The sequence below is a fragment of the Corticium candelabrum genome, chromosome 21 (assembly GCF_963422355.1).
Source record: "Corticium candelabrum chromosome 21, ooCorCand1.1, whole genome shotgun sequence".
Lineage (NCBI taxonomy): Eukaryota > Metazoa > Porifera > Homoscleromorpha > Homosclerophorida > Plakinidae > Corticium > Corticium candelabrum.
This window is the reverse complement of record NC_085105.1, coordinates 2,564,052-2,579,051: the sequence shown is the minus strand read 5'-3', so window position 1 is coordinate 2,579,051 and position 15,000 is coordinate 2,564,052. Positions and strand designations below refer to the sequence as shown.

The window sequence follows — 15,000 nt, the reverse complement described above, 5'->3', positions numbered from 1 at the left end:
TGTGTGTGTGTGTGTGTGTGTGTGTGTGTGTGTGTGTGTGTGTGTGTGTGTGTGTGTGTGTGTGTGTGTGTGTGTGTGTGTGTGTGTGTGTGTGTGTGTGTGTGTGTGTGTGTGTGTGTGTGTGTGTGTGTGTGTGTGTGTGTGTGTGTGTGTGTGTGTGTGTGTGTGTGTGTGTGTGTGTGTGTGTGTGTGTGTGTGTGTGTGTGTGTGTGTGTGTGTGTGTGTGTGTGTGTGTGTGTGTGTGTGTGTGTGTGTGTGTGTGTGTGTGTGTGTGTGTGTGTGTGTGTGTGTGTGTGTGTGTGTGTGTGTGTGTGTGTGTGTGTGTGTGTGTGTGTGTGTGTGTGTGTGTGTGTGTGTGTGTGTGTGTGTGTGTGTGTGTGTGTGTGTGTGTGTGTGTGTGTGTGTGTGTGTGTGTGTGTGTGTGTGTGTGTGTGTGTGTGTGTGTGTGTGTGTGTGTGTGTGTGTGTGTGTGTGTGTGTGTGTGTGTGTGTGTGTGTGTGTGTGTGTGTGTGTGTGTGTGTGTGTGTGTGTGTGTGTGTGTGTGTGTGTGTGTGTGTGTGTGTGTGTGTGTGTGTGTGTGTGTGTGTGTGTGTGTGTGTGTGTGTGTGTGTGTGTGTGTGTGTGTGTGTGTGTGTGTGTGTGTGTGTGTGTGTGTGTGTGTGTGTGTGTGTGTGTGTGTGTGTGTGTGTGTGTGTGTGTGTGTGTGTGTGTGTGTGTGTGTGTGTGTGTGTGTGTGTGTGTGTGTGTGTGTGTGTGTGTGTGTGTGTGTGTGTGTGTGTGTGTGTGTGTGTGTGTGTGTGTGTGTGTGTGTGTGTGTGTGTGTGTGTGTGTGTGTGTGTGTGTGTGTGTGTGTGTGTGTGTGTGTGTGTGTGTGTGTGTGTGTGTGTGTGTGTGTGGTGTGTGTGTGTTGGGGTCCACTCTACTGCATTAATCGAGGTTGGATGCGGCTGGTATTAGGAAGTGTGTGGTGTTTGGTTGTATAGATGTATGCTGTGTAGTTGTGTGTTATCGTTACATTTAGTGGTGATGACATGGATGTGCAAGTAGGGGTTGCACAACTTTAATTTGTGTTATATATTAAACGAGGTATGACATTCTTTATACTGATTCTGTATTCGTAGATGTTTGTCTGTCTGTCCATTTGTTTGTCTGTTAGTCCTGTCTGTCTGTCTTTCTGTTTATGTGTCTGTCTGTCAATGGTAGTATATTTTCATAAATGAAGTTAGGTACAATAGCAAGCAAAGGCTAAGTACAGTTTACATTGTCCAACTGCTAACAACACGCAAAGTAAGTAAAGTAAAGGGACATAGATGTCCCTGTTCAACAAAACTAGCTTATAAGTCAGAGATGTTGCCTGGGAATGCCTGTCCCAAGCTGGATGTCTCTCGCAGGAACACTCTTGCATTGTTTTTCTGAAGCTGGATGGCCATTCTCTTTCTCCAGTAGTCTTTAAATTTTGCCCTGTCCGGTTTTCCACATTCATCCCTGGATCTCTTTGACAGTTGATCAAGGTAGGCTTCAGCCTGCTTTCCCCATCTGTCTGTCTGTCTGTCTGTTTGCCAGTTGTTTGTCTGTATGCTTGTCTTCTGTCTGTCTGTCTGTCTGCATAAAGTTAGCTCTTGTTATCGGTAGAGTAAGCGTTCAAAAAAAATCTGTCTGTCTGTCTGTTTATTTGTCTGTCTGTTTATTTGTCTGTTTGTCTGTCTGTCTGTCTATTTGTCTGTCTATCCATTTGTTTGTCTGTCTGTCTGTGCGTCTCTGTCCGTCTGCATGAGGAGCGTATTTAGAATGTCTGCTTTAGTATGATGAATCGATGATGGTATGTCCACCAAACTTGGTGATGACTTCTCTAATGTCTTTTTTGTATTGTTAGTGAGAGGGTAGATGATTTGCAATGTTTAGTATAGATATTAACTCTTAAAACCATAGTTACAACTCCAGTCTATTATAACAGTAGATCTGGAGAGAACAGCTACAAAAACAGAAGTATTGAGGCTTCTATTCATACAGTCTTGTGCAGATGTTATGTTATTAATTAAATTAATTAGTTAACTAAGCATTAACAGTATCAGTGTGACATACTACTGGTTTTGAGTGTATCTTCCCTATATCTATTCTCTGCTTACTAACACTTTGTTTTCACATCTTGAAGAGATAGACTGTGCGTACATTGGATTCAAAAGAGAAACAAGAGATTAACAAGTCAAGAAGATACTTAGAATAATAGAAGAATGAAATGCAAATCTACGTATTCATACTCTTGTTCTCCTGTCTAGCCACATCCCTGAATATTTATTGTGGACACCTGTGCAAAAATGGTGATATCATTAGGTGGTTGGTGTAAGGGAAGCTGCATGTTCAGTATGGTCATCTAACTAAAGTCCGTTCCAGAATTAAAGTTGCCTCTGCTGCTTTAGTGGTGGCCAACTGGCGCTATGGTGCCACAAGTGGCACCAGAGGCTGCTGGTCTTGGGCACCGAGCAAGCAAAGATTTGGCACTAAGGCTTGAAGTCACTCGAGCAAATAGTGAAGCCACGTGGTGATTCCGTGAACACAAGGCATCAATCAAGGCATCACTCGTGTCTGTGTCCCTGCTTATCTGTGTTCATGCATGTATGTATGTATCATGTCAGATGATACATACATATACATGAGTATGTATGTATGTATGTGTATGTATATGTATATGTATAATTACATCGATCCATCATCAATGTATAAACATATGTATGTGTGTGTGTATGTATGTATGTATGTATGTAGGTAGGTAGGTAGGTAGCCTCCGACCAGTCTCGTGTACTGTAGCTGTATGCAAGCTGTGTGCATGTGGGCGTGTTGTGGCACTCCAGGGATGCGTTCCTGGTGCCACACCAAGACATCAGCCTTACCCGAACTTGGCCATCCCTGTAATTACGCGTCTTGTCTGTAGGATGTATTACACCCAAGCATACTATAGTAGTAACTAAAAATTTCTAGTATAGAATAGTAGGCATGCTTCTGGTAAAATAATGAATGGAGGGTGGAGTCTTGTCAATCATACGTTGTATGTGTGTATAGCTTGATAGTGTGATCTATACGCTAGGTGTACAGTACAGCCACTAGCACTCTCTATCGCTTTCTACAGCGACGTCGACTGCAGTTTGATCAGACTCAGAGTCACTCTGTTTAGTTTACCTGCAGGGTATTCCATACAGAGGTCGTTAAGATGCGCAGAGTAGATACGGTGGTGTAGTACTAGTCTCTAGCCTTGGCCTCCCAGACTCGTGTAGCGCCGATTCCCTCCATGGGTCTGAGATGGTACCGTCTCTTCTCAATATGCTTACCTTTCCAATTACGAGTGTAATACAAGAACGACGAAGATACGTCGCGCTAGAAAGTCGTGTCGCATCCCGTTGCACGGGTACCTTTTTGTTTACAGTAGCTACAGTTTTATCATTTGTGTGGTAGTAGGTCTTTAAAGGAACGAAAACGGGACGTTAGGAAACACTTTCTTTTACGTGGTGCCGCGGATGCGGTCAGCATGTGTCTGATCGCTGCGAGTCTGTAATTAACAGGCGCAGAATACAAACCACGACGTGTAGGGTGCGTGAAGAGCGCACTGCAGGTCGTCGTTTGTGTACAGTGTAGTCTTTGCTAGACAGCAGATATGCATGAGATGTCTTCGTTGATTCCAGCTGTACTTGGAAAGGTATGTATTATGAAACTGAACACTAATGCTGGCCCTAGGACCGACCGCAATATATCGAGAAGACGCGGTACCATCCCAGACCCGTCGAGGACGATTTTGAATCGGCGCTACACGGGTCTGGGATGCTTCTAAGTATAGAGTTTATAGTAAACTCTGTCAAGCATTTTTGCTGTTCTGCTGAATACTGGCGGACAGACTGTGCTGTCTCTTTATCTTTTGTATTTGCTTCGGCATCACATACCTACTGACAGAAGGAGTTGTTTGAGTTGATCTCCTACTATTAAACACACTGGGGCGGCCAGCTTTTGCAGGAACAGAGCTTGAATTTTTCATGTGTTTTCGTCTGCTGAGGGCTGTAGGCTGCACCCGAATTCTTTGTCTGTGCTTTGTTATCCCTGTATGACTGCCAAAAGTGTGCAATGCTGAAACCAAACGCTGCTGCTTGGTCTGTGGATGTGTTGATTTTCCTCGACATTTCCAGTAGTTTTCACAAAACTTTTTAACAGCTGTCAGATACCCATCATTATTTTTTTCATGTTGGGGGCAAGTCCAGTTTCTAGGTCAACCATGACTTCATTGAGACTTGTTTTGACTGTCTCGATTGTTTGATTCTTGTCTTCACCACTACTGGGTATTTCAGTCTCCTTCATGGTTGTTTTCTGCCTTTTCTGTTGGAACATATCATCATCCAGCATGGCTGATTCTTTGAAAGAATGCCGTATGTCTTCATTATGCCATTGAATATCAACAGAGAGGGACTGCAAGTACTCTTCATCTGACTTTTGGTGAAGACTGCTATAGAAGCTAATGGGTTGGCAATCTTTTCCAAGAGCTACGCCTGCAAGGAGCTGGTGTCCTTTGGGGGAATCAGTTGGAAATCTTGTTGAATCTTTGGGGAATCAGTTGGAAACGACACAGCCAGTTGGTATGACGTGTTAATGGGAGAGTTTAGGGGATAGCAGCATGTACAGACAAGTGGGCAAATGGTTGGACTTGATAGACAGACAGAGGGAAAGAGACAAATGATGGGAAGTTGATTGGATGGAAGGGAAGACGTGTAGACAGATGGAGAATCAAAGATGTTTGGATGGATGGATGGACAGACAGACAGACAGACAGACAGATAGACGGACAGGCAGACAGACAGATGGAGAATCAAAGTGACTAGCCTCTACCCTGTCCCGACTCTACTTCCTGTCTGTATAGCATGACGCAACTTCCACAGACGGACGGGACGGACAAAATGGCACTTATCTATAGATGTTTGGATGGATGGATAGACAATGGACAGACAGACAGATGGAGAGAAGGACAGACAGAGAGATGGACATACATACAGACAGACAGATGAACAGACAGACAGACAACGGACAGACAAGTAGACAAACAGACAGAAAGATGGACAGACAGATAGACAGATGGACATACAGACAGACAGACAGACAGACAGATAGACGGACAGGCAGACAGACAGATGGAGAATCAAAGTGACTAGCCTCTACCCTGTCCCGACTCTACTTCCTGTCTGTATAGCATGACGCAACTTCCACAGACGGACGGGACGGACAAAATGGCACTTATCTATAGATGTTTGGATGGATGGATAGACAATGGACAGACAGACAGATGGAGAGAAGGACAGACAGAGAGATGGACATACATACAGACAGACAGATGAACAGACAGACAGACAACGGACAGACAAGTAGACAAACAGACAGAAAGATGGACAGACAGATAGACAGATGGACATACAGACAGACAAATGGACAGACAAGTAGACAAACAGACAAAAAGATGGACAAACAATACACAGACAGGCGAGAGAGAGGACAGACAGAGAGATAGACATACAAACAGACAGACAAACAGACAATGGACTGACAAGTAGACAAACAGACAAAAAGATGGATGGCCCTTCTCTGGACTCTCTTTGGGAAAGGTCAGTCTCGTACAATCTTGCTTGTTTAGGTGTCTAGCGGACGTAGATGCATTGAAAAAGAAGTAGACACGTGATGGAATGCAGACTGAGTCTCATGTACGTGTGCCTACTAGGTACGGCTTCACTATCTAACCTGCCCTTGATTGTCGTAAGAAAAGAGCTCGAAAACTTGGCAAACATGTCGCGAAATCGAAAAGAGCGCGAAAGAAACAGGCGGGACTAAACGCACTTTTGACTGGATTTGGCGCGGATTACGTAAAGCCGGCACGTGAAGGACGTGCTTATGGCACGTGCAGGTTACAGAATATACGGGACGTTTATCCGGGTACTGAAGAAAGTGGCCCAAAAAAATTCGCCTAGTCTCAGGGGTAACTTTTAATATTCTGGAACTGAAGCGGTGTAGAGCGCAAGCTGATAGATTGACTGACAGTTGAACAGATGGAATAACTAACAACAGAATCGTGTGGACGGGCCACAAAAAGCTATACGTCACACGCCCTCTGCATAAGTGCTTCTAAACACTGAATTCTATTCTAATTAGGTTAACAGTGACGACTGCGTCTGTTGTCCATCACATGATTGGCCGGTCTTTTGCATTTCGAGCGACATTCTGTCGGGTTGGGATTTGGTTTTAGGATGTTGTTGGTGAGTACTTGCTTCGTTGTGGTTGTGCTTGTCGCTCGTACTGAAGGGAACGGGCACCAGCTCGTCACTTTCAATGCTGGACTGCAACCGGACGGCTCTATTGCGGCGTGGAAGGAGAGAAAAGAAGCTCTCAAGTCGGCGGTGAGTGTGTTTCGATGCGTCTAGGTGTACAGATGGCCTTACAGTCGCTTGCGCGGAGTACGTAACAAGTTACCCTGTGCAGGGACGTTCTCGCCAGAGGTGGTGTGGTGCCGCAGTTTTACTGATTGGGAGGAATTTTAGCTTGGAATTGCATTGGTTAACCCCACCACTACACGATGGTTGCGACACAGTACGGTACTTGGTACTTGGTACTTGGTACTTGGTACTTGGTACTTGGTACTTGTAGTTTGCAGGTTTTCCGACGGCATGGCTCTACAGACGAGCTAAGGTGGGTTGAGGTTGTGACGGACAGCCCACTTGTTTCGTTTCACGCGCATGCACAACAGTGCGGCTTCTGTTTTTTTGCGACCGCGACCGTCTTGAGTGACTAAAAGATAGGATATTTGCATGAGCTAAACGTTGGACTCTATCCGCAGTCTGCGAGTCTAGCTAGTTCCTTGGTGCGTTCCTTTACTACTCAGTGTACACTGATAGTACTGCAGTGCAAGTTGTCACAAGTAACTGCGTCCTAAGCACGCGCTCAACTGGTCTTACTGTTTACTCAAAGCGATCTATTTCAAGAATGACTGGCTCTGGAAAGAATGATCTCCGGTGATGATACCATCGCGTCCTGTTCCATTTGTTTGTCAACTCCATCTTGTTGTTTTGGTAAGTCTGGTGCAACAACCCACTCTTCGGGTCTTCCCAGTGATACCTGTACCATTGCTCTTGAACATGGTTTATCCTTTGGATGTATTGGTTCCGCCAGTAGGTCTTCTGCTTCACCTCCTTCATGTCTTTCCGATTGTAAGGTTTTCCGAATCTCATCTAAATGTCGTTTGACTACCCTCCCATCATCCAGTTTGATAGTGTATGATAGGGGCCCGTTTTGAACTGAACCACACCAGCTACCCAAGGACGACCTCTGTTGTAATTGCGCACGCAGACTCTCACCCCGTTGTAAAGGTCTATCATACTATTCCGGTTATCCTTGTAGAATTTTTTCTGTTGCCATTGCTTTTTGTGTACTGTTTGCTTCAAGTTGGGGTGTAACAAATCTAACTGTGACCGTAATTTGCGATCCATTAAGAATTCTGCAGGTGATATTCCTGTTGTGGAATGCGGTGTAATCCGGTAGCTGAACAACACTTGTGTCAAGCGATATGACAAGGTTCCTTGTTTTGCTAGGGACAGTCCTTTCTTCAATACCTGTACTGCTCTTTCCGCCAGCCCATTACTTGACGGATGATACAGTGCTGTTTTAATGTAGTCTATTCCATTCGATTTTACAAAATCGGTAAACTCTTGACTGGTGAATACTGATCCATTGTCTGATACCAGTTTTTCAGGAATTCCATGAGTTGAGAAAAATTTTCTTAACTTTTCTACCGTAGTTTTTGTTGTCGCTGATTCTACAGGTTCTACTTCCATCCATTACGAGTGTGCGTCAATGAGTACAAGAAACATTTTCCTTAGCAAGGGTCCAGCGTAGTCCACGTGCACCCTCATCCACGGCTGATGAGGCCAAGACCAGGGATGCAATGGAGCTTTTGGTGGTGCATTCCTTGTTTCTTGACAAGTAGAACAACCTTGGACCTTGCGTTCGATGTCCCCATCCAGTCCTGGCCACCAGACTATCGTTCTGGATAAGCCTTTCATCCGCGCCACACCAGGATGACCAGCATGTAACTCTTCCAAACTCGTTGTTGCCCTTGTGGTGGTACAATCACCCTGTACCCCCATAATACGCATCCCTCTTCTATAGATAATTCACTTGCTCTTTGCCAGTAAGGAGTTAACGCTTCGATTAGTGGTTTATTAGGCCAACCATGGTGAACATAATATTGTACCGTAGACAGTATAGGGTCTTGTTCTGTCCATCTTCTAACATCTCTTGCCAATACAGGTGACGATTCCAGTTGCTGTAAAAATTGAATTGTCTCTGGTTGTTCTTCCTCAGTTGTCGACGGTAGCTGTAAGGGTAATCGACTGCAGGCATCTGCATTACCGATGTCCCGGCCTGGTTTGTATTGCAACTTATAACTGTAACCTGATAGGATCATGGCCCATCAATGAATTCTCGCTGATGCCATTGGCGGGAGAGGCGTATTTTCCCCAAACAATCCTACCTGTGGTTTATGGTCTGACACTAGCACAAACTCTCTACCAAATAGATATTGGTGAAACCTTTGTAGACCAAAAATTACTGCCAATGCTTCTCTTTCCACCTGTGCATAATTCCTCTCCGCTTTCGTCAATGTTCTTGATGCAAATGCTACTGGGTGTTCTTTGCCGTCCTTCCCTCTCTGAACCAATACAGCACCTAAACTGTACGACGAAGCGTCACAAGTTACGACGGACTCTTGTTGTGGATTGAAATGTGCTAACACTCTGGCTGACACTAACAGTTGTTTTGATTGGCGATAAGCTCGTTCTTGTTCACATGACCAGTTCCACTTTACTCCTTTTCGTAACAATCTATGTAGTGGAGCTAGAACTGTTGATAAATTCTGTAAGAATTTGCCATAATAAGATAGCAATCCTAGGTACGCTTTCAATTCTGTAACGTTCTGTGGTCTGGGTGCTTCCGTAATTGCCTGGATTCGTCCCTTGTCCGAATGTAAACCTGTCCTGTCAATGACATGTCCCAAATACACTACTTCAGTTTGCATGAACCGGCATTTGTCTTTATTCAGCCTTAGTCCAGCCTCTTCCAATTTTGTCAATACTTTATCTAAGTTAGACAAATGCTCTTGTTCGTTTCTTCCTGTTATTAGTATGTCATCTAAGTAGACCACTACTCCTGGAATTGCTTGCAACAGAGTTTCCATCGTTTTTTGAAAGATACCGGGAGCAGATGAAACACCAAACGGTAGTCTATTATACTGAAATAATCCTTGGTGGGTATTGATGACTACATACTTACGTGATTCCTCATCAAGTACAAGCTGTTGATATGCTCTATCCAGATCCAGAGTTGTAAACTTCTGTCCTCCTGATATTCGAGCAAACAAGTCTTCAATGCGTGGAATGGGATAAGTATCGCATTTCGACACTTGATTCACTGTCAACCGATAGTCTCCACAGATTCTGACCTTTCCATTGCTTTACAAAACTGGAACTATGGGAGCCGCCCACTCTGAATAGTGAATTGGCTCAATAATTCCGGCTTTTGTGAGATTGAACAATTCTTCCTCTATCTTTTCTCTCAAAGCATACGGTTCTTGTCTTGGTCGGTAAAACTTGGGACTCGTTGTTTCTGTCACTGGCAATTTCACTTTTACACCTTGCAATCTGCCTAGCCTATCACTGAACACTTCACTGTGTAATAACAATAACCCTTCTACTTTTCCTTGGTGAGGGTTTGCCTCCAAAAGATGAACTCTTCCCCAATCAATTTGTACTTGTCGAATCCAGTCTCTTCCCAATAAACTCGGGCCAGACCCTGCTACTACCACAAGCGGGAGAGACAATCAGTGTCCATCCGGAGTGTCTACCCACACTTCCAACTTTCCACATACAGGTACCGGCTCACCAGTATATGTCTTCAGTGTCTTCTTTGTAACCTTCAATGGTGCTTCACCTTTCTTCCAGACTGACTTCCATGTTGTTTTGCTCACAATACTGACACTTGCTCCCGTGTCTATTTCCATCTCGAGTGACTGTCCTTGTACAGTCAATGTTGTCTTCATAGGCTTCTCCTTTCCCTTGTGCAATGCGTGAATATTGCCATTAAGCCACTCAACCTCCTCATTCTCATTTGTATCTGACTGCGCCTCCTCATAGCCGATTTTGTTTGTATTTCTACCACTGTCCCCTTTCTGAGCCATTTTTCTCACTGTGCGACAAACAACCTTCGCATGCCCAATTTTGCTGCAACCAAAACATTTGACATCCTTGAACCAGCACTCGAACTGTTTGTGTCCCTGTTTACCACAGCGATAACAACACCCGGATATCTTGTCAGTCGGCCTGTTACCTGCTTTGGGTACTCATTGCCTCTGTAACTGGTGTACAGGCTGTTTCTGTAACTGGTGTACGGACTCTCCTTCTGGGTTGCCAGGCGCACTACTTGCTTCCTTCTGTTGTAACTCTGTGGTATTCTTTTCAGCTGTTTCGTGTGCAATCGCTAAGTCATACGCCCTCTTGAATGTCAGCTCTTTTTCTGCCAACAGCCGTTGCTGTATACGGTCACTCATTATACCTACGACTAGTCTGTCTCGTAGCATATCACTAAGCACTGCCCCGAATTTGCGATGTTCACTGAGTCGCTGCAGTTCTACCGTGAATTTAGCGACCGACTCACCTTCCTGACGCGATCGACTGTTAAATCTAAGTCGTTGTACTATTACTGATGGCTTCGGGTCAAAATGTTCTGTCAACGTCTGTAGTATTTCGTCGACTGACTTCTCTTTAGGCTTCAGCGGAGCCACTAAACTTCGTAGAGTTCGATAAGTACGAGCTCCAATCACGCTTAAAAGAATAGCTCTTTGTCTAGCCGCGTCGTCCACGCCATTCGCTGCGAAGTATTGTTCTAACCTTTCTGCATAAAGTGGCCATTCCTCCTTTGATTCATCGAACTCCGTTATTTGTCCGAATACTGCCGCCATCCTTGTTGCCAGATGTCACAAGTAACTGCGTCCTAAGCACGCACTCAACTGGTCTTACTGTTTACTCAAGGTGATCTATTTCAAGAATGACTGGCTAGTGCTAAATGCCGATCAAATGACTGGACTCACACAACGCAATTTCCCTGATGTATATACTACAATGTGTACGGGGACTTTCTGTTCACGGGGACTATTCTATTTGCTCCTATTCTGTTCACCCTAGCGGGACTATCCTGGTCACCCAGGGGGGGCTATTCTGTTCACGTACTGAATAGTCCCCGCAAACAGGATATAGCGGGGACTATTCTGTTCACGGCAACTATCTGCATATATACTAGAGATTCTTGTCACTAGCTAGACATTTTTTCTTATTGTCAACAGTCCATGCATACGCGCAACATGCACTTACCGGACTCTAGTTCTTGCTCAATTTAGCTATCTAGCTACGATGTTGGCTGTACAGTACGTGGCTGACAACACTATGATATCGTAGACTCTTCCAATGTGCTCACTTATAGTGGTCCTGTCTGGTGTATACAGATAATAGGAATGTGCAAGACAAAACGTAAAGTGAGGCTCAACAAGTAGGCTGTTAACCACGCCTACTTTTGGATTTAGTGGGCGTGATCATTTTTACAAAACCCTCACGATTTGGTGCGAAGAAAAATTGAGAGGTCTGGATAGAGGGGCTCACTCTGGTGCATTCCCTATGTTCAATGTTGTTGTTTAGGACTAATTATGCCAGCCAGATTGCCAATACGTGTATGTATACATGCAGCCACTTTACTATACATAAGTGAAACTGGGCATTGAGTGGTAATGGTGGGCATTTGTGTTGTTCATATAGATCAATGCTTCGTCCGCAGATGTGATATGTCTTCAAGAAGTCATTCGTCAGCAAGACATTCTTGATGTTGTGGGTGCCGTGCAGTCACAGTATCCCTACTGGCATAGTCGTTCTTCTATTGGAATGCCGGGCCAAATGGTACCGAAAGCGGCAGCATGCGATGCTGGGAAATTGGACCAGCTTCTTGCCTGCATCAACTCAAGCTGTAATCCGGGCTGCAGCTTTTCTAGTGGAGCGACCTGTTCTCTTACAAAATGTATGGCAGAGGTCAACGGTGTGGGTCAGGATTGTTTCAATTGTTTCGACCGGTTGGATTTCAAGGGTGTGGATCAATGTAACAGTCAGTTGTAATTGTAGTGTTGATATCTATTTAAGATTTGGTTAGATGGGTTGTTGCATGTCAGGCAGTGAACGTGATAATTTTGTGAAATCTCAGTGTGCTGCGGCGATCGATTCGCATGTGACCACACACGGGTTGTTGCTACTGAGCAAGCTGGAACTTACGAATAAAGGATATTATGACTACTATAGGGATGTTGTGAGAGTGACTCGAGGCTACTTGTCTGCAGAGGTATTTTTCCTTGTTTTTAAGCAGTTGTGGTAATTTGTTGAAATATATTTTAATTAATGTTTACAATGTGTTGTTGGGTAAGTGGGTGTGGGTGTGGCAAGTCTTGGAAAAAAGTTGGTGGCGAGACCCAGAGTATGAGTGTGTGAGGTGGGAATGTGGACATGACTATGGGGTGGTATTGTGGGGAGAAGTGGTCGGGGGTTAAGTGACGGTGAGTGTGGTGAGCATGGAGGTGAGTGTGGTGAGCATGGAGGTGAGTGTGGTGAGCATGGGGGTGAGTGTGGAGGATGAGTGTGGAGGATGAGTATAGGGGTGAAATGGAGGGTGAGTGTAGAGGATGAGTGTAGAGGGTGAGTGTAGAGGGTGAGTGTAGAGGGTGAGTGTAGAGGGTGAGTGTAGAGGGTGAGTGTGGGAGTGAGCATTGAGGGTGAGTGTGGGGTGAGAACGGAGGGTGAGAACGGAGGGTGAGAACGGAGGGTGAGAACGGAGGGTGAGAACGGAGGGTGAGAACGGAGGGTGAGAGTGGAGGGTGAGAGTGGAGGGTGAGAGTGGAGGGTGATAGTGGGGGTGTGATGGAGGGTGATAGTGGGGGTGTGATGGAGGGTGATAGTGGGGGTGTGATGGAGGGTGATAGTGGGGGTGTGATGGAGGGTGACAGTGGGGGTGATAGAGGGTGAGAGTGGGGGTGTGAGGGAGGGTGAGAGTGGGGGTGTGAGGGAGGGTGAGAGTGGGGGTGTGAGGGAGGGTGAGAGTGGGGGTGTGAGGGAGGGTGAGAGTGGGGGTGTGAGGGAGGGTGAGAGTGGGGGTGTGAGGGTGTGTGTGAGGGAGGGTGAGAGTGGGTGTGTGAGGGAGGGTGAGAGTGGGGGTGTGAGGGAGGGTGAGAGTGGGGGTGTGAGGGAGGGTGAGAGTGGGGGTGTGAGGGAGGGTGAGAGTGGGTGATAGTGGGGGTGTGATGGAGGGTGATAGTGGGGGTGTGATGGAGGGTGACAGTGGGGGTGTGATGGAGGGTGACAGTGGGGGTGTGATGGAGGGTGACAGTGGGGGTGATAGAGGGTGAGAGTGGGGGTGTGAGGGAGGGTGAGAGTGGGGGTGTGAGGGAGGGTGAGAGTGGGGGTGTGAGGGAGGGTGAGAGTGGGGGTGTGAGGGAGGGTGAGAGTGGGGGTGTGAGGGAGGGTGAGAGTGGGGGTGTGAGGGAGGGTGAGAGTGGGGGTGTGAGGGAGGGTGAGAGTGGGGGTGTGAGGGAGGGTGAGAGTGGGGGTGTGAGGGAGGGTGAGAGTGGGGGTGTGAGGGAGGGTGAGAGTGGGGGTGTGAGGGAGGGTGAGAGTGGGGGTGTGAGGGAGGGTGAGAGTGGGGGAGGGTGAGAGTGGGTGTGTGAGGGAGGGTGAGAGTGGGGGTGTGAGGGAGGGTGAGAGTGGGGGTGTGAGGGAGGGTGAGAGTGGGGGTGTGAGGGAGGGTGAGAGTGGGGGTGTGAGGGAGGGTGAGAGTGGGGGTGTGAGGGAGGGTGAGAGTGGGGGTGTGAGGGAGGGTGAGAGTGGGGGTGTGAGGGAGGGTGAGAGTGGGGGTGTGAGGGAGGGTGGGAGTGGGGTGTGAGGGAGGGTGGGAGTGGGGGTGTGAGGGAGGGTTGAGGAGGACGGGGTGAGGGAGGGTTGAGGAGGGCGGGGTGAGGGGGAGCGGGGGCGGGGTGAGGGGCGAGAGCGTGGTGAGAGCGTGGGCGTGATGGAGGGCGGGGTGGGATTGGGGGCGTAATGGAGGGTGCGATGGAGGGTGAGAGCGGGGGTGTGATGGAGGGTGAGAGCGGGGGTGTGATGGAGGGTGCGATGGAGGGTGCGATGGAGGGTGAGCGGGGGCCGGGTGAGAGCGTGGGCGTGATGGAAGGCGGGGTGAGATCGGGGGCGCAATGGAGGGTGCGATGAAGGGTGAGAGCGGGGGTGCGATGGAGGGTGAGTGTGGAGTGTGGGGGTGGTGGAAGGTGAGAGTGGGGGTAGAGTGGAGAGTGAGGGTGAGGGAGGTGTGAGCGTGGAGGGTGAGGGTGGGTGTTGGTGTTGGTGTGGGGTGAGGGTGGGTGTTGGTGTGGGGTGAGGGTGGGTGTTGGTGTGGGGTGAGGGTGGGTGTTGGTGTGGGGTGAGGGTGGGTGTTGGTGTGGGGTGAGGGTGGGTGTTGGTGTGGGGTGAGGGTGGGTGTTGGTGTGGGGTGAGGGTGGGTGTTGGTGTGGGGTGAGGGTGGGTGTTGGTGTGGGGTGAGGGTTGGTGTGGGTGAGGGTTGGTGTGGGTGAGGGTTGGTGTGGGTGAGGGTTGGTGTGGGTGAGGGTGGGTGTTGGTGTGGGGTGAGGGTGGGTGTTGGTGTGGGGTGAGAGTCAGCATGGGGTGAGTGTCGGCGTGGGGTGAGCGTCGGCGTGGGGTGAGCGTCGGCATGGGGTGAGCGTGGGCGTGGGGAGAGGGTGGGCGTGGTTGGGCGTGAGGGCGGAAGTGGGGCGGAGAAGGGGCAATGGTGGGGCGGAGAAGGGGCGATGGTGGGGCGGAGAAGGGGCGATGGTGGGGCGGAGAAGGGAGGTGACAG

General features: G+C 47.8%; 2 protein-coding genes across 2 annotated transcripts in view; one reads left to right on the top strand and one right to left on the bottom strand.

Moving 5' to 3' along the window:
- The first annotated feature begins 5,984 nt into the window (after positions 1-5,984).
- Positions 5,985-15,000, top strand: part of LOC134196498 (uncharacterized) — a 14,748-nt gene continuing 5,732 nt past the window's right edge. The window contains exons 1-3 of the mRNA XM_062665642.1: positions 5,985-6,416; positions 11,874-12,213; positions 12,278-12,444. Of these exons, the coding sequence (XP_062521626.1) occupies positions 6,267-6,416; positions 11,874-12,213; positions 12,278-12,444 (657 nt within the window). The 5' untranslated portion in view covers positions 5,985-6,266. The remainder of the gene's footprint in view (positions 6,417-11,873; positions 12,214-12,277; positions 12,445-15,000) is intronic.
- LOC134196778 (uncharacterized) lies at positions 13,427-13,843 on the bottom strand (the record flags this gene model as incomplete). Its single annotated transcript, XM_062665997.1, has 1 exon — positions 13,427-13,843. A coding segment is annotated over one exon (417 nt), but the record flags the coding sequence as incomplete, so codon positions are not given.